The sequence below is a fragment of the Helicoverpa armigera genome, chromosome 3 (assembly GCF_030705265.1).
Source record: "Helicoverpa armigera isolate CAAS_96S chromosome 3, ASM3070526v1, whole genome shotgun sequence".
In the NCBI taxonomy this organism is placed as follows: Eukaryota; Metazoa; Arthropoda; class Insecta; order Lepidoptera; family Noctuidae; genus Helicoverpa; species Helicoverpa armigera.
The window spans coordinates 5940755-5960919 of record NC_087122.1 but is presented as its reverse complement, the minus strand read 5'-3'; the positions used below and the strand labels follow the sequence as shown (position 1 = coordinate 5960919).

The 20165-nt window shown below is 35.4% G+C and overlaps 2 protein-coding genes across 4 annotated transcripts in view; one reads left to right on the top strand and one right to left on the bottom strand.

The window, feature by feature from the left end:
• LOC110374106 (lachesin) overlaps window positions 1-20145 on the top strand; it is a 115444-nt gene extending 95299 nt beyond the window's left edge. For all 3 annotated transcript variants that reach the window (XM_021331688.3, XM_049836322.2, XM_021331687.3), the window contains exons 3-9: window positions 7518-7624; window positions 9993-10178; window positions 12601-12793; window positions 17706-17834; window positions 18108-18227; window positions 18642-18812; window positions 19074-20145. In XM_021331688.3, coding sequence (XP_021187363.3) covers window positions 7518-7624; window positions 9993-10178; window positions 12601-12793; window positions 17706-17834; window positions 18108-18227; window positions 18642-18812; window positions 19074-19327 — 1160 coding nt within the window. In that variant the 3' untranslated portion in view covers window positions 19328-20145. The remainder of the gene's footprint in view (window positions 1-7517; window positions 7625-9992; window positions 10179-12600; window positions 12794-17705; window positions 17835-18107; window positions 18228-18641; window positions 18813-19073) is intronic.
• The window catches only part of LOC110380488 (cullin-associated NEDD8-dissociated protein 1), a 574273-nt gene that overhangs the window by 224911 nt on the left and 329197 nt on the right, over window positions 1-20165 (bottom strand). The gene's annotated exons all lie outside the window — the stretch shown is intronic.

The window sequence follows — 20165 nt, the reverse complement described above, 5'->3', positions numbered from 1 at the left end:
AGCGAAGTACTTATCTACGAAAGCAAAAAGCAATTTATAATAGTGACCAAAAGTGCACAGTAACAGGCAGCATTGCTGAAAATTGCATCCGAGACATTCAGCTTCATGATAAATGGTTCCGTCTGTCTTTAAGAATGTACCCAGACGGTTAAACTATGGAAGGGACAAGTCATCCATCGTAATAATGTGACGTATCTACCTATTCATTCCGCTTTAAAGCGCTTTTGATAGAAAAATGCAGCATAATTTCGTTCCGACTTCATGCGGGCTTTGCATTAATTGCAAAAGAGAAATCTAATACTATTGTGTTGGTGCTTTGCTCGTACGGATGAAAAAACATGTATGTGTAATGTAAAAGAATTTGGTTCACGTATTCTTTGTTATACTTTTACAACACAATAATGACTCCGGTTCTGAAAGATGGCAAACAAAACGTTCACTTGCCAATTACGAGTGCGATGCCAGAACGTAGATACATCATCTACTTTCTTCAGCTACAAAAAAATAAGAAACGACCCTCTTTTCCGAAGTTTTTCCTTCGCAACGATTTCACACAAACTTGCAGCGAGAATAAATATCTCGAATATTTTTATCATAATTTCCTCGCTGCATATTTCATGAGCGCTATGGCGATGCAATTGCGTCGGGCTATCAATTAAGTACATTAGTCTGCCGAAAACACATGTAACGTTCGGGTTGGTGTTGTTTAAAAAAGCGGGTCACAAAACACAAGCTGTGCTGCAACCACATTAATAATTTATCAGCCACATGACGGCTGTTTGCTAATAAAGCGTGGATTCGCGCTGGAAATATGTATTAATAAAAGCAGCTTGCAGCCGGAACTCGGACGGTCGGAACCGGCGCGCACTGCACGTCCAATGACAAATGACCAGTTGAAACTTTCATTTAGTTTACTATTTGAATTAAGCGACCAAAATAATTATTTAGGGTGTCCGATTTTTTACTTGAGAGCTTATTTGAGCTACATCAAAGCTACCAGCATATTATATGAGACAGTGTCAACATTGTCACAGTGTCATCTACAAACTAGAAGTAAGTAAACCACGAGCTACATAGGTATAGCTCTTCCACAGGAAAGGATTCGTATTAATTTTACGATGAGTTTATTAATAATCCTAAAGTTACATACATCTCACATTACACTACATTATGCAACTTAAAATAAACATTTATTTCCGAAAATGCCAACAGCACATTCCATAGTGTAACTCAAAACAGATTTCAAGCGCCTGGATGACAATACATTTCACAGCAAAATTACCAATTATTGAATAATGTAATTACTTCATAATGAAAGCAAGCATTTTCACCATTTTACGCAGCTTCGATGGTAAATAATGTATCAATTACCGGACGTTGTGCACGTCGTTATATTTACATTATTTACAATAGCCCCGTTTTTGGAACGAGGTTCATCTACAATGATAATAAAAACATCCGATAAAAAATGCTTAAAAAACAACAGTTTGATTTTAGACTTGATTTACATCCAGGTCCTGGCTAAGGATACCTATAGCCTATAGATAGGATCAATAGCCGTTTTCTTAAAATAACAAGATCCCCGTTTCCTTGAGAAGGTGTTAAGACATCGGTCCCGGGGTTGATCTCACCCAGGTCATGTCGGCTATTTTACCGGATTACGAGAGTCAGAGAGAAGAGAGTGCACCTGTAACTTCGCAAATAAGGTTGCGCTTCGGAGACATCTCCTGCGCAAACACGCAAAAGCTAAGCGTGTTTATACCTTATTGTTAATATGAATAATTACATATTATGACATGCAATAACCCACTATAACGAGGAATATACACAATAAGCCGTTTTAATAGAACGTAAGTATTCTAGGAAATCTAGGAATTCAAGCTTTGTCGTCATACCATCGAGAATAACTAGTTACTACTTATTTCGTATTGAGTGTATAAAGGTAACTCAATTCGGAATATTTGCTGTTAAAAAACACTATTTTAAGTTGTGTTAGGCTAGTGACACTCGAGGTGCTGGAATTAAGAATTGAAAACCAAACTGTATAGATTGCGCTAATGATCACTATACTGTCAATTAAGCCAGTAAAAGAAGCAAATTAATATCAGTGTAACATTAGAACACCGTTGAATATTAGCTGTAGAACCATTTGAAGCCACGTTCAGTATCCCATTTGCTTCTAATGATTCTTACTACTGCTAAGTACCAATAATGTCGATATTATCGACAGTTCTCCTCCCTAGTCTCGGTATTTGCGCCGGTTAGTACCGAACTATTTAAAGCAGCTAACTTAGCTGAATGTTGGTACTATTGTTTTAGGGAACGGGTTGTTTAAGCCGCTTGATTATCCTTTATTTTTAAACTAGTTTTTGATTCCCTCAACTCATATTTCGGGGTTTGTTCGCATAAAGTATGAAATCTACTTTCGCAGTTGTATTTAAACTACATTCCGAATTTCATCGTAATCGGTCCCTTCGTCGAATGAGATTCGTAAAAATCTGCAAACATTTTTAGCTATTTATGAAAAGGGAGAAATAAGGTTGAGGTATGAAGTTAAATTGACAGCTGGTTAGCAAGAAATGTTTTCAGACATGCTTCTCTCTCGAAACAATATTTTCGTACATATCGGAAGAACTCGTAGGTAATCATATAGGTGGTCGACCATCAACGGAGCGACCGCGACAAGAGTTGCTTGACCTGTAATCGAATGACATTAATTTCGCTTAAAAATATTTTATGTTGATACTATTGGTATATAATTATAATACTAGGTATTTAGATTTAGCGAGTAACCCCTTATGAATGTCTGAAGATTTACTCAAACCTATTTTTATAAATAACATCCTTGCATTTTGTCATAACGTAAATCCTTATTATCCGGTATCATAATGACTCTTTCACTTTATAAGTAATCTGCATGGGTAGGTAAATGTCACCTACCTATAGGACAAAATTTTTTAATTAATCAGGCAAGCTGTATGCGATGGATAGGTATGCGTCCTGAGATAAGCTGGGGCTGTCGTGCATCCAATATTATGCAATATGCAATAAGTGCCTATATACCCACTTATATCGTAATTTAGTCCGTATACAATACTGTAAAGGGGAAAATTCTAGGACGATTCAGAGAATTTAAAGAATTTAAAGATAAACTGTTACTAAACCAAGAAAAAATATTTGAAAGAACAATTTGCTTAGCAACAAAAATTGATTTCCCTATTCCTACTACAAATTATATGAGGTCTATGTAACATGCCCTCGAAAATCTCACATTTCTGAACATTGAGTTTATAACATCATAATCTATTCCTTCAACACGCTTATAGGTTCAAATTCCGGCGAGTCGTTGACACCGCTTAGTAGAAATTAATGACTTTAGGTCTTAGTTTCTAAAAGATTTATAATGACTACAGGTCATTAACGAAGACAAAGCCGCAATGTCTTTAGTTAAAAAAATATCTGTTAAAAAAACTGACTAAATATTCATTACTTTACCCGGAAAGATATCGTAATTTCTGTCGCTTATAGCTCATGAAACTCAATTAAATGACTAAAAACATATACAGGACTCATATGATCCTTTTAATTTCTGAACAGCGAATAATAAAATAGACTAGAATACTAGCACGACCAAATAAGGACCGTTTTATTGATAAAACACCAAACATAATACAAACACAGGTAACATTATAAGTAGATAAGTAAATAACATTGTCATACAAAAATGACAACCTCCAAAGTTTAAATATTCGTCGCGATATTTCAGTAGATATTGCTCGCCATACTGATTTATCATTCGCATGATGGTCCACATGGCAAGACGCTGTCTACAGGAAAATAAATGGCGTCTTTGAAGCGCAGAAAGATGGGTAATTTCATTGAATTTATGAACGTATCACCGTTGATATTGCGACGTTGAAAATTTGTACGTAAAATTGTGATAAACATTGTATTTAATGGCCAGTGTAGTTGTGCATATGTGACGCTAGAAGCTCCCCTATATAAATATTACTAGGTATCTATGTTCTACAACTATGAACTACTGAAGTGAAGTACTTCAATTATATGGCGACTATTCAATTAACTGCAATATTGAGCATTGTAAGCACTTCAACTATTCAATAATAATGTAAGACGAGTGATTGAATAGCGTTGATCCATCAAAGAGCTAGCTTTTTAGTTGATTTCAATTTTTTTTAATAACTTCGACATATACCTATCTCTACACGCTAAATATAGCTTTCCTTTTGACACAGTCGGGTAAAAGCTGACGGCGATTAACCCATTAGACGATGTAAGCCGACCCGAAGCACGAATCAGGTCCCAATCAAGTTCGTACTATTGAGATTCCACTCACGCTCTCAGTTCCTATCTTATCTTTGTCAATATTGAAACTTAATTTAGCCGATCAGCGATTAGAAGCGTAAAGTAACCTTTGGACAGACTTAAATGTCTACATTTTATGTATTATAAAAGTGTATAGTAGTATACCATTGCGAGATTATTGCGTGCGGTACCCTTCATTCGTTTCCTCCTCCATTCATCAGTTCCTTACATTTTCTCATTGTGATAGTAAAAATAGATAATATAACACGAACCTATCCTAGGTTCATAGCCTAGCCTGGGAACCATAGGCAATATTTTAGCATTATAGACTATATAGAAAAGCTCTCCGTCTTTTTGTGAGAGGAGGCTTGTGCCCAGCAGTGGGACGATAAAAAAAGGCTGTAACTGAACTGTATATAGAAAAGAATAGGTAGCTTAAGGAGCGGTCTCCGTAACTCCGAACCTAAACATACCAACATAAGCTGTAATTGAATATTATAAGCGCGTCTCATTATCCTTAATCAATGTGTTGGCTTCCATACTCTGATATTAACATGGTATGTACTACTACACCATGTAATTAATATCGAACACACATATCTACGCTAATATAATAAAGGGGAACCATTCTTTTGTATGATTGTACCCTAAAGGCTCCGAAACTACTGAACTACACTATGTATATGGAAAAACTTTCACTTTTGGAAAGCTACACTCTTTCCAAGTAACATGGGCTGTATTTTATCCCGGTACGGGCAGTAATTCCCACAGGACGTAGGTGAAATCGCGGGAAAATGGCTAGTTACATATACATAGCGTGATTGTTATAAAATTACAGAAATTATTAACTCTATTAGGCCTTAAGTGACTGCAAAGATTAAAGTTAGGACAAAACTTTGGCACTAATCATTATTAATAAGTTTGTAAAGTAATGTTATTACAGTTTTGTAATATGATGACTTATGTGGAGTGTGTGATATAGTTACCAAGTTTTGATATTGTTAGTGATTTTATAGAAACTGAAATGTATTTAGACCACTTTTCAATCAGGTACTGGAGCGTATAATTGGATGATATTTTTCTATTTAAATAGCCGGGTAATAATAAGAGTCGAGTTCAACACTTATTATATTGTATCGAAAACTGTATACCTATGTTTTAATCCTATCCAAACTCAATCCAGTGTTCAGTTCAACAATCCATTGTTAAGTCCATAAAATAACATTGCAATACATCATGAAAAGTTTAAATTTAAAACACGACTAACATGAATAGAGATTTCCTACAGATGAGAGTAGAGTGTACAAGTGTTACCGAAAATAGAGCGATTACCGCAGCTGCAGGAAAATGGCCGACTGAGTTTACGCTAAAACGGTAATACAAAAGCAATATCCAACACTTCTAGTGGCACCCACAACAAAAGCAGGATATTTTGTAAACATTTTACTGCGTCCCCGTCTGTGACGATATTGTGGACGCTGTCGCTGCAAAATGGCACTTTTTACTGCCTTCCACGAACCCGGTCGGTAACGTTACATCCCCGCCATAGTTGTCGTTATACTGAGAAATGTACTTTAAAAGTAAGAGTATTTTAACTCATACACTTCTTGCCTTCAGTTTTCTCAAGAAATTGGTAAAGTAAAGCAATAGGAAAACTTCTCTAGTTTCAAAAGCAAACGCTGAATTAAGACGGTGAAGCGGAAATAAAGTTTGTTTAAAATATTTATAGGAACAGGTTTTCATAAAACTGTTGTTATTTTTACGATCGATTGATCTTTTTATAAGTTTGGACTATTTTGTGCCGGACTGGTCGGGTAAATGCTATTCGTTTTCACAAACTAAGTATACTAACATAAGCAATGGAAAAAGCAAAATGATGTTTTGAATGTTAGCAAGCGAGCTTTCACACTTTGCCGCCTCTCGACGCTCGTTAAGGTGACAAAACATCGTTTTTAGTTTCCTCTAACGCACCGTATCTCTAGCCCAACTGCAATTTTCTCACTTAGGAGCCCTGGCTATTTACAAAACGTATGAAACTTACCCACTAAAGTTGCACTACAGTGGAATTTTGTTTATATTTATAGTATGTTAAATTACGCTAGCCTTAAAACTGTGTAACATAGCATTAATATTTTAGAGAATGTGAAATTGTTATAGTATGAATTTTGCACATGAATATTCGTGACGAAAGAATGTAGTTGTATTAGAGTCTGGGTTTCGGGATGGGATCTTTCGACCGTGACAAAATAGGTTGTGATGATCGGATGCTCCCTATTTCGATCCCGAAATATTTTGCTATTTTCGTGACAAAATTATCAGGGTATCTAACATAATAATCCTCACACAAGCGTGCTTTTAGTTTGGCTCCAAGATTTATATTATGTTAGCATTATCCTTGATAGCATAATGCTGTATCCAGAACAGAATACAAAATAGAATTTCCATGCCATTAACTATAGACATTTGACATTATTAGTTCAGTATATACCCCTCACTCATTCCTAAAGATAATTAGGTAAACGGTATTTTTAACCAGCTAAATTCAGACAGTCTTATCCATACCTATAACAGTTACTATACACGTAGGTAAAGAACATAGGTACAATAAAGTTATGAACTAAACTACAAGCCCACGTATCGTCACGCTACCTACATATCAAGCAAACACTTACACGGCGCATGAAATTCACGCCACCAGCGCAATTGTCCCAAACAAGATCGCGGGCGCAAGCGGTCTACACAGTTACTATCACTTGGCAAAGTTATTCGTGTCACTTCACATTTCTGAAGTTGGGACCGCGAATAACGGAACAAGTTGAAGTGGTTAGTTGACACTTTGTTGCAAGGTCCTAGATAGGTGCAACTGTTGGCGACAGTATCGCTGCAACTTTGTAGGCGCGTCCGTGATAAGCCTACATACCGGCGCTAAGTAATGGTGATGTCACGCTCATCAACCACGATACGGAACTGTGAGCACTGCTTTGTTTTTAGACTATCTAGGTTATTCGTTTGCGGCCTTGTACTAGATTTAGACGAAGTTGTGAAAATGTGCCTAATGGTCCTTGTATTTTTTTCACGAAAACCTCTTACGATAACTGTACTACTGTACTGCAAGTATTTAGGTTAAGGAGCATTTTATTCAATAAAATTATTTATTTTGTATCTTATCATATATTTTGTTTTGTTGCCAGGAGGTGTGGAAGTACCGGAGTTTGGTGAGCCCATCACAAACCTGACTGTGCCTATAGGGAGGGACGCCACATTTGAGTGCATAGTTGTCAATCTGGGGAACTTTCGAGTGAGTATTTTATATACTTTTTAATTTAGCGTAACGCCTGAGCAAATTATATGCTTCACATTATCTAATGGTGATTAGATGATATGATTACATGATGTGTAAGGTAATTAGAAGATATCCTATTACGCTTCCACGGTAACAATTATATATATTAACTCCTTGTACACCATACTCCTATACATACGGTAGATATATATGTAAGTTCAAGAGGTAGCCAACAACAAAAATGTTTGAAAAATCTTCATTCGAAATGCTTTCAGCTTATCGTCTACAACTCAATTCCCTTAATCAATTAGCGAAATTATTTCAACTTCAAATTATTATATCGATATCATATTCAGTGAATTTTAGCTTCAAACCTATAGCAAACTGAATAAGTAATACGTTTAAATCAAGCCTTTATAACTTCGCACAATCTATATTAATAGTCTGAGTAGACAAAAAGCTTGTTCCGTCCCTCCGGCAAGTATATAATAAAGTCGAGAGACTGAATATTAATTATGTTAGTTAAGTTGAATTAGCTTGTCGGTTTTAGGCCGAATAAACTACTAGCAACAGTAAAATTACGAAGTCGAAAAGTTTTGCACCACCAGATTAGCGATGAACCGAGATAGAGAGCCGGATTGTTCTAACCGCACTATAAAGTATACAGCGCTCGCTATATTTAACAAGCGAATATCAGATTTGCTGCTTCACTTGAATTCTGCATTAAACTCATGTTAAACTTCGCTGAATCGATTAATCTTATCGATTAGCAAAGACATTTGAGATCAATTGTAATCATCCCTGCTTCTCCCAATGAGCATAACATATATTCCTGCATAGGTCTGTGTAGACTTTTATCGAGAAATTTTCGACAGTCAAAATAAAGCGTATCACAATAGAAACTGAAAGATACCTACCAGGGGGCCTATTGGGAGTAGTTAGGGAGCCGATTGGGGGTAATTAGGGGGCCGATCAATCCCATCCGATTCTGTCTGATCTTACACTACTGTAATGTTGTTTCCTGTGTCGCGAGCTCGTCAAGGATAACGGTATCCTTCTGATATTTTTAACGAGCACCTTATACATTAGCTATTGTTAAACTCAGATTGCTTCCGAGAATATACCAGGATACGAGTACTTTCTATAGTTTACTGAATGAAAAATATATTTCAGTGAACCAGGTTTCTAGGTTATTTTACGACAATCTAAAGTTAGTATCGTTCCATTAGAATTATATTTTAAGGTACATTCTCCTTACTCGTTACCTTTTTACCATCTTTTAAAAGACCCCAGTAGCAAGTAACAGAAAACAGAAATCTTAAATAAAATATCTACAAAGAAATGTAGGTTAGCTACTAGCTAAGGCCGCATGCGTAATTAATAAGTTTTGTTTATGTATAATTTAAGCGAACCCTTTCCTTATTTTAATGTCTAACTTGGCCTGGAAATTAAGCTGGTAAAAAACTCTGTACCAAAAACCTGTTCGTTTTTCAAAGTATTTTTAAAAATAGAAGTATACAACGGAGTCAAATCGACTCGGGAGCTTCGGAGGCGTCTTTCAATTGTTTTGGTAGGCCTCTCTCTTGTAAAAGGCAGAACAACCTACTTAATGTATTTAATTAATTTACTTTGCTGATTTACATTATTCAACGCAATGAGTTTTGAAGTGTTGTTAAGGTTAAAAGACCTCGCTTTTAGGAAATTAATTTATTTATTTATTTATTTATTTATTCCTTTATTTCAGGCAACTAGGGCCCATAAAAATACAAATACACATATATAGTACATTACAATACTTATAAACTAATACATAAAAAATCACCATATCAATTAATGGTAGGTAGATAGAGATTAGGTACCGTAGTAACTGTACTCTTGTAACACGTGTATTCAAATGAAGATTTTAACATTGGACTTAACTTTTTTATGCGAACGTTTTTAAATAATGGAAATGGAAATAATGTACATATAAATTTTTCAGTCCATAAAGTGAATGTTTAAAACTGACTTAACTGTAAAGGAGAATTTTCGTAAAATATAAAGTAAACTTCACACAAAATAAAGACTTAATTTACACCAGTGGCCCGGATAATTTGTCACATTTATGTAATATACACATCATTTTACAGATTAAATATATATTATACTGCATTTTTGATTTATTTAATAAAACGGGGGAGTAATTTCTCAATATAAATTACAATTTATATTTCTCAATATACCTTACAGTTTATTTGAAAAACCATTTTTATAATACTTAGCCATGAAGTTGTGTCGCTCATTTACTAGGGACTGTTGTATGTCCCACATTCAGGTGCCCATTTTTGGAATTAACATAATGATTCTTAATTTCTAGAACCTTCTAAAAACTGAACTCTTTCAGGTGGGCTGGGTGAAAGCAGACACGAAGGCGATCCAGGCTATCCACGAGCACGTGATCACCCACAACCCTCGGGTGTCAGTCTCCCATAGTGACCACTCCACCTGGTACCTGCACATCAAGAACGTGCAAGAAGAGGATAGAGGGCAGTACATGTGTCAGATTAATACTGATCCTATGAAGAGTCAGGTGAGTTACCCATATCGTCAAATAGACAGGCAGACTCGCGTATATTTAATAAACCTCGTTGGAACGGAACCGGCAAGCCCATAGTAATATGAAAATTGCTCTCTCTTATTACCTGTCTACATCTATTTCTTCTTTCCTGAATTCTAATGGACGTGATAAATAGAACATACACGAAAACTTTAGAAGTTACACTGATCACTTGAAGCGCTTTCTCATTCAAAGAAAACAATTGACAACTAGCTGTGCACAGATGACGTTTAGGACCATCAGTATGAAACCGCTGTTATCATCAAGCTAGAAAAAATAACATTTTAAAAGCAGGATATATTCCATCACTACACTACACGGTGCGTAAAATTCAAGCATCTTTTTTGAATGAACCACAACCGAGATCCTTGTTACAAAGTAATGGACTGCGGTGCACTGAATTTCAGGAACGATTTAACGAGAATGCGTCACGCGCCGAGGTGCACTTTAACCAATATACTGACATAAATTGCAACTTATGCGGTAGTGCCCTGCATGGTACTCATGCATTTTTAACCACTTTTGAAGTAGGCGAAAACGTTATTTATGAGAACGGTAATGGTTTGTGAACAGTTGGTTATCAGTAAGGCCTAAATTAAATACGAAAAGTGTAATGTACTGAAACTGGACAGAACAAACACTTAAAATGGCCGGGGCGTGATGAAAACCTTACTTGTTCTTCGAAGTATTTCTTTTCTATATCACTTGGATATAGCCAATACTGTTTGATCTTACAGAAAACTATAAGTTGAGCATCCTTATTATATAAATATACACACAATATGTCTGTACCTATATGCATCAAAACACAAACCTCCATTGAAGCCAATCGCACGATAGCTTAAAACCAAAATACTCCCACAACAAACCTTCAAATCGAAGCCAGCAATATCGTTACAATAATACTTTTACCTCCAAATATAGAAAGGAGAAATAGTGGGAAAGTTCCCTGGTTACTAATAAAATTCTTAACGTGTATCCTGACCTGCCGTTGGGCATCAGTGGCCGCGTGACGTAGACACATCGGTAGCATTCAATACGCTGATTGATTCACCACGGATCTCTATTACCGTGAAAGGGTTGTGTGATTATGCTTATTTAGATTTGAGGATATATTTTCGAATGTTTATAGTACTAGGTAATAGTGGGACACTGGAGATGTAGTATTGGTGAAGAGCTAGTAATGGTAAACGTTTAAGTACCCTAAAATGTTCTTATCAAATTCAAGGTGCTTAATTTCATTAATAAGATGAGACGAAATATTTAAAAAGTGGTTGATAATATGACAGCGCAAATCTGTCCACAGACGAAGAATATTAACTATTCCATAGCACTCAAACAAATTAATTAATTGAAGCATTTTATTTCATCCCGCGGCGCAATGTTTCGAACATTTAACGCCATCCGACAAACTTATTAAACGAACGAAACGCTAAAACTTATTTCAATTCAAATAATTCTTCGCTCTTATTAATCTGCTGGACTCGGAATAAATCTGTTGAGAATTATAATATTTCCGATGGATCTCCTTCAATACAAAGGTTTTTGCATCAAAAAGTGCTGTAACACCGTTATTATACAGAAGCTTCCATTTTAATTGCCACTTCTGTTTATTTTCCGTCGTTGCTTGTTCAGTACACCGGACATTAATCTGAAAAGACATCAATTTAGTACCAAAATGTGATTAGAGCATCCCGCTTAGCAATTTGGAGTAAATATTTTCTCATCGGCGATCGGAAAACCGCACAATTCAGATTTAATTTAATCAACAGTGTGAACTATGTTAGGTTTCTCGATAATTAAATGATCCTGTTTACACTTGTGATGGGCTATTGATTTTAGTGTGTTATCCGATCTGGAGCTATGTTCATATAATAAATAACAATGTTGTTAAAATTAAAAGAAATACAATCTCAAATGGTTGCAAAGATTTTTGTATAAAAGCACGATTAAGTTAGTTTGAGTTTTAAATATAACCAGTCTAAATATCCAAGTCCTAATACGGATTGCTAAACTAATTATCATAATTAAATAAACAGTATTTTCGTTATAATCTGTAGTGCCCAGCTTGTGGATTAAATCAGGATGGTCATGGATTATATTCGGATTTAAACAGAGCCTGAAATTATGAGCTTTTATTACGCGTAAATGATCCTGCCTAACTGTGGTAATACCAGCAGTTTCAAGCGGTTTCACCTGCTTCTACTTACTTTCGGCACCCAGATAAGAACCTTTTATCAAGCCTAAAATTATCTCAATCGTTTCAGCCGGTTAACTGTAATAACGTTACAAGAAAATATTTTCAAGAGTCAATTCCTACCCCTAACCTTCTTCAACCTGTCAGTTCTAGAAACAAAAAATAAACTCCGTCTAATGGAACTGCTTTCTTCCTCAGATGGGCTTCCTAGACGTAGTGATACCACCCGACTTCATCCCTGAAGAGACTTCGGGAGACACGATGGTTCCCGAAGGTGGAACTGCGAGAGTGTCCTGCAAGGCCCGAGGAGTACCGCCTCCGAGGGTCATGTGGAAGAGAGAAGATGGAATGGACATTGTGGTACGGGACCAAACTGGAGCGAAAAGCAAAGGTACTGCTATAGTAAAATCTGCGGAATGAATGGTGATTTACCTACCCGACTTTGTTTCCGTAAATAATCGGTATTGTATTTCAGAGTGGGTATTGGGTGCTGATGTTCTTTTTGGCACAATAGCTATTTAAATACTTCCTCATAATTCGCATGTTTTGGTTCTTCTGGTACAGATCATATTTATATCATTTTCATTAACATTTAAAAAAAGTAGATTGCTCTGTGTCGGACTTCCCTACACTGATCTCTTGATGAAGGTAGCCAACACTGCCTACAGGGTGACCGTAAAAACCCACCCTTCACAATAATAGCAGACTGTAATAACCTGTAAATTGCAATAAACACGGGGTACATTGGGCATCGGTCACGCGAGCCGCACTTACCAAGAATGTACGTACATTAGTGGATAATAATAACAGAGCGACAATTCTGTGCTCCCCCTAAATACATAATATCCAATGTGTGGTACACCGTAATTTGGTTTTCCGACAAACGCGATAAAATTACAAAGCGAATGTTTTAAACAGTCCCATATTCCAGTGAATCAATATAAAATACAATGGCTACCTTAAGCTCAAAAGTTCAATTCACAAAAGTTAAATTGAACCAAATTTCAACCTTGATCGTGAACAATTAAACAAAATAATTAACCAAAGATCAAATTTGAGACTTGATTAAATCGCTAAAGGCGACTACAAAATTTCATAGTAAACGTTATTATTACAATGCTTAGGGTAAATTCGTAAATTCCGAGGGAGGAGGTATTGTTTCACAAATTACCGGTGTAGAAGGCAATCCGAGACCCCTCAAACAACGAAATAAGGCAACGATAAAATCAACATTGAGCACGCTAACCGCAAATAGTGATTGAATGCTTGTTTCTACTGGAATTACGTGTACACTTGTACGCTAGAACATTGAACTGATTCGCTAAAATATTCTTGCATGCCGTCTAGCCTTGGTCATCTATTAACGAAAATTAAAAAATACTTTCAATTTTGGAAGGTTAAATTAGCCAGGTAAGTGTAAAGATTTGTGAGAAGATTATCATGACTCTATTTTAAATAAAAGTAAATCCTACAATACATAGATTGAAAACGCTCACGAACATAAAAAAAAAACTATCTCACACACAAAAAAGAACAGACTTTCTATAGTATTTTTTTAACCAAAACAAATAAAAGCTACCTTCACAGCTATCTCGCCATCCATACTTCTTTTGTTTTTGTATTGTAAAATTGTATCTGTTCAACAATTTCATAGGTTAGTTCTGCTAGTAAAAACCTTTGATAAATGAACGTCACAATATTGTTAGCGGTTAGAGTTATCGGATAGAAAAATACCGCAGTTCGTGGTTGCAATCTGATTGTGGTTTGCAGATTCATAATATAAACAGTTTAAATTCTTTATGAAGTCTGTTCATCAGTTATTTATTGTATTTTTTGTGAATATTTTAGGGTTTGTCGTAGTGTTTTGTTTTGATTTGTTTATGAGAATGATTTAAAAAGCCATTTTATAATGGTTTTGCATGCTATTATTGCCTACACACAAAAAATGCCTGAAAAATCTAAAATAAATAACCAAAACATTACTAAAAATTACAATAGAGCGTCAAACTAATTCATAATCAGTAAAAAGTAAATACTTTTTTATAAAACTTTTTCTTTACTAAAAACCTCAGCCTGCGTACAATACGGTGCCTTTAAAAAAAATATGGCGCAAAAGTTAAGTGATTGGCTATGGCGAAGACTAAGCTAAAAAATATTGATGTGGAATACCAACGGATTTCATTGTATTGATGCTAGTTTTTAGTTTTATTAGATGGAATTCCTAATTGGATTAGGTAACTAGAGATTGTTACTAAAAGCATTTAATATATTTAATCATATCAGGTGAAAATTAGGACCCTTTCTATGGTTGGTCGAATTAGGTATCTATGGATTGAGAAATAACATGTTTTTTATAATAAGTAAATAGTGACTTCAAACCCAAAATAATACCGAACCTTATACCGAAGTAATTATTAGCATTGTGTCCTATTCATTTCAATCATAGTTGCCGACACCAAAGTATTTTTATTTACAAGAATAAAAAATCTCTTTTTTACAAGCAATTGAATTAAAATAAAACTTTCAATCTGACACGCATTCAGGTAAAAATATACTTATTGATTAAATTCAGAAAGCACTACATTTTTCTCATACTTTCGAGACAATTCGTAGTATTTCTATTTATTCTATCTCAGGCTTATCGAATATTATTAGTAAGCTATTTTGATATGAAAGGAACTCTATTATTCAATCCGATCTTTAGTATTAGGTATCCACGTAGGTATATGGAATTTTTCCTATTTTCGTATCATTAAGAATGGAAGCAGACGAAACCTCGTGTCTCAAAATAATATTCTAGACTGTGTAGTATTATCCTTTAAAAGAGAAATATGTAGGTAATGATCTATATTAATACTGTAAAGAGTTTGCTTGTTATTTTATGGTTGGTATAAAAGCTTCGGTACTACTAAACAGTTAAAATCAAATCTTCAGACCACTTTCAGTTAAGGGAGGAACTTTTTGCTTGTAAACATTTTCGTCGCAGAATTCCTAATCAAGAATGTTTAGGTTGATCCGAATGCAGAAGTGCTTTTGAATTTTGTGCCGTATGAAAATGTCACTACCTATAAGTGGTTGAAACATGATCACGTCTATAGTTATAATGTGGGTAAACATGGCTCTCATTATGTCCATTGTCATCCACCCAACTAAAAGTACTTCATAAATCAACGTCGCAAAAAACAAAAACGAAACGCTACAAAATTAATAAAGCCGAAAACTATTCGTTAAATAGCTGGAAAAAATATTTCATTTGTCTTAGTTTATTTGAATGGAGCAAGGGCGCCATTGTTTTTCTGAATATGTATAATACGAAAGTCGGTGTGACCGCATTTGTGGGTCTACAATGAGGCGCGCGGCGACTATTCTCGGGATGAGTTTCGCGTCCAGTATTGTTTAAAGTTTGTCGTAATTAGTAGAGTTCTGCCGTTGAATACACTTCTAGGTCTCACTGTACGAATGGTGAATAACGTTTGAATAATTTATTGAGTGTGTATGGGATAGTTACTAATTTACGGTCGTGTTGCTTTTTGAATGGGGAGTTGCAGGTTACTAATTAAATTAAAAGAGTTTTTTGTGGTGCTGCTTACTAGAGCACAATAGTGCCTAATTATATGCTCAGAGTAAATGATACTAGTAACATTTTGTTGTAAATAAGCTGTTTTCAGTTTTATTATCATCGTATTATTATGTTCCTGTACTTAAATAACTTAGACTCGTATAGCCTTTTCGACTTCACCTAGAAGTTATAGATTTCACCGAGGTTTCATTGCTCACAGTACGCAGTTTGACTTGACAAACATCAGCACACTCCAGTTGCCTTTACATTTTACAAACAAGCGGTAATTTCGCAAACTCACAGTTATGCACCAGAATTTATTCACATACAAATCAAGCTTATTAAAGCATGTTAGTGAAAACAAAAAAACTCGGCAAATAAACTAGCATTTTATCTTGTAAAGTCGTACTTGAATAGTGCAATATATTTCCAGCAATGGTTACCGCTTTAGCACAAAGCTGGACGATTAATGTAATTAAATTTTACTGCACATTTTAAGAATTTCCAACGAACAAGACATAAATTCTGTGTAGGTACAATAATGGGGTTATTCAGCGCTTTTATAGTCACACTAAACGGCTGTGGGTTTTATTAATAATTTTACAATGGCATAATGATTTAGCTGTTAAGATTTGCTTCATAAAACACGCAGTGCACATCTGGATACCTTGGATTTTCTCGGTTTTTCCGTGCGTCAACTCTCGGGTCGTACGGGCGGTGACGCAAGTATACGGACAATTACAAACAATTGACTCCTAGTGGTACGGTAGACCGCACATCAGTGGTAACTGTCATGCACCTTAACTCAATAGTAATAAGTACGATTTTCCTATAAAACTGTTACCACTGACCTGACGTTGACTGTACAAACAATGACACCTGAAATCGCGTGAGAGGTAAAAAAACGGATACAAAATATCATATGGATGCGACAAAACCCGCTAGTGTGGAAGCGTAGCGGTATGACACCAAAATCTAACCACCACTTTTCACTATAATATTTGACGCACGAACAGACGAATTGAGTTGAACGTAAAGTCAATGTTGTGTTCATTTCAACATTTGCCAAACTTTAACCCAATAACTAAATTCTGGCTGGCAGTAGAATGTTATTAGTATTAGTAAACAAATATCGAGCGTAAAATTATTACATTGCGGTTTGGAACTATTTCGAATCTGTAGATATGAAAAATGCGACTTTTTTAGATGTAGATATTAGAATAACATAAACAAATCCTCTGGGAAAAAAAATATATAAATAATTCTCCCATGACCAGATAAAAAGTTTTCTGTGTTTCAAGTTGGACCCCAATATTATGTGTCCAAAAGTTGAGGAAAAAACATTCACATATTTTTTTACTCGGATTTAAGATGAATCCATTTTCATTTGTTTTAAACATTACTACAGGTATAGCATGAATGTACGATGTAATTACCAAGCAAATAGCGAGTGTAAACGTGGATGGATGTGAATGATACGGAGGTGAGGTGACTGATTATAGTGTGAAAGCTGGACAGATAAGAATGGGAGACAAAATATATGGCGCGGAAATACGTAAGATTGGATGGAAAAGAGAAAAATATTTGGAAAGTGCCAACAGAAGCAGGTTATCTGAGAGGCCAAATACACTTCTCAAGCCACGGAATTTGCCAAATTACGCGTTAATTTTTGTAGCGAAGTTTCAGTGTCTTGAGACAACTTATGCCCAGAATATTAAGTAACATGTTTGCCAATTGTTCGCAGTGCTATCGTACCAGGGTGAAGTGTTGAAGCTGACCAAAATATCACGTTCAGAGATGGGCACATACTTATGTATCGCCGGTAATGGGGTCCCGCCCACAGTGAGCAAGCGGATCCACATCAGTGTACACTGTAAGCCGATCTTTATAACATTTCATGTATTTCGTAGGCAGGCAATTAAGCAAAATGAAGCCGTAAAAAGATTCCCTTTTTTTACAACTTGAAAGTATCAAATCTCACTCCGGCGGGGAGTGTAGTTGATTTAAAAAGGTCTTGGAGATAATTAAGATAATTGAATGCTGTTTCGTAAACATTTCTTCGTAAATCTTTCAGCGTTGGGATGGTGAATTTAAAAGAGCTTCTAATGAATGTTGATGTAATTTAACTTATTGGTTTTTTGTGCAGTTCACCCGGTGATCCAAGTGCCCAATCAGCTGGTGGGTGCTCCGCTGGGTACTGACGTCACCATTGAGTGCTACGTCGAGTCATCGCCCAAGTCCATCAACTACTGGGTTAAGGATCCAGGTAAAAATACGCGCGAAAATATTTTAATCATATTTAGAAGATAACGTTTATTACCTTCGCAGTCTTCATACTTAGACATAATTTGAAAACGATAACAAGATCAAGTTACTTTCTGACGATCATAAACATAAAATTATGATACGGTGATAAAAGCAAAAAAAATCATCTTACATCCCGGATTGAATATAAATACGCTTTAAAAGTCCAACATTCGAATTTTAATACCGTTTGATTAACTCGGCTGGCAGGTAAGGCATCCGCGATAAAAGCGAAACAAATTATAAGGCAGCCATAAAACTCCTAGGTGTCTGCACGAAGTTTTTACATTTTTCATAAAACTTCCGCTGAGGAAAGATGAAATTCTAATATTGAATTTGAAAACAAGTGTGTTTTAAGTAATAAATTGTTCTGCAGGTGAGCTGATCATACCTTCGGAGCACCACGTGATGTCGGTCAGACAAAAGTCAATGTTCGAAGCTGAGATGACAATGACTATCAAGAATATTCGAAGGGAAGACCTGGGGAGCTACATCTGCGTCGCTAAGAATTCCCTTGGTGACGTCGAGAGCAAGATAAGATTATATGGTACGTTCATACTCTCTTTATTCTGATAAAATAACATTGTACGACACACCGCATACTTTAAATATCAGCTTTTGGATATTCGAATACAAATATTTGCAACAGCAAACGCATATAAAACGTGTTCAATGACTCTCAAATCTGCATTCCAATTCACAAATACTTTAAATAAATGCAAAATCGCAATTAACTTCGCATATTGAAGCCACACGTTGGTTATTGTGTTGATAGAATTTAAAAAAAAACTTTTTGATGATGTCGCAGAGATTCCTGGGAACGATAGGCATGCGTACCAGTACCCTGACGTTCGAGCTACCTCGGATGATGAGTACGGGAACAACGCCTATGACGATGATGATGAGGATATCGATAGCATGAAGAGTAACAGAGTACCAGATAGAGCGAATAAATGGTACTCGAATGATGGTAAGGTAACGGTGATGACAGCCACCGGGGCCTCGTCGACCATCACGACGACGACAACAATCTTCCTGTGTCTAATCAAAAGTCTGCTATAATTACTATAACTGCTACAATAAATGTTTTTCCTTTTTTATCGTCAGCCCTGATGCTAATTCAGGTAAATTGTCAACAATCACAGCCTGTAATTACGTTTGATTGGAATAATTTCTGTAGGCATCGTTTATTCTTTTGTTTTTTAGAGTCGGCGAATATTATGTTTCATAGTTTTTTATTCCATCAGCGTGTAACGTGATAATAACTAGTCTTATAACGTTGTATATAGTTTGTAATAGGCGAATATCCGAACTGTTTGTAAGAATATAAATAATAGTAACTCATCTCTGATATTTATTGTTAAATACATTTACGAGATCGTATAAGATTTAAGCAAATGTTTATAAATGAATGTGCCATGTATATTGCTATTAACTTGAATAGAGACATTTATATTAAAGTTTTTATTGGGCATGGTAAATTTAATTGTAAATAATATATTGATATGTAAGCGATAGAGGACATATTTACTTAATGACTTGTTTGAGACATATGAAACAGTTAATAGTTGCCGAGTATATACAACTTAAAGTTACATTTTCCAGTGCTTACCCTCCAGTTGCAACTTTTGTACAAGATACAATACGTAGTTATAGATTTACTGCCTAAAGTATCTCACCACTTAAACAAACTTGCTATTGCGTTCCTGAGATTTGTTCAACAGTTTCTGAAACAGTTATTAATGGAATATCAAAAGTTGCAGATGGAGTAATTTCCGCGTATATCTAAATAATGTAGTCGAATAATAATGTAACTTCTTCCGAACAATGTACGTTAATATCCTGATCGTTACAAAAAATAATAAAATCAAGGACATGTCGCATTGCCTCTTAATTTCAT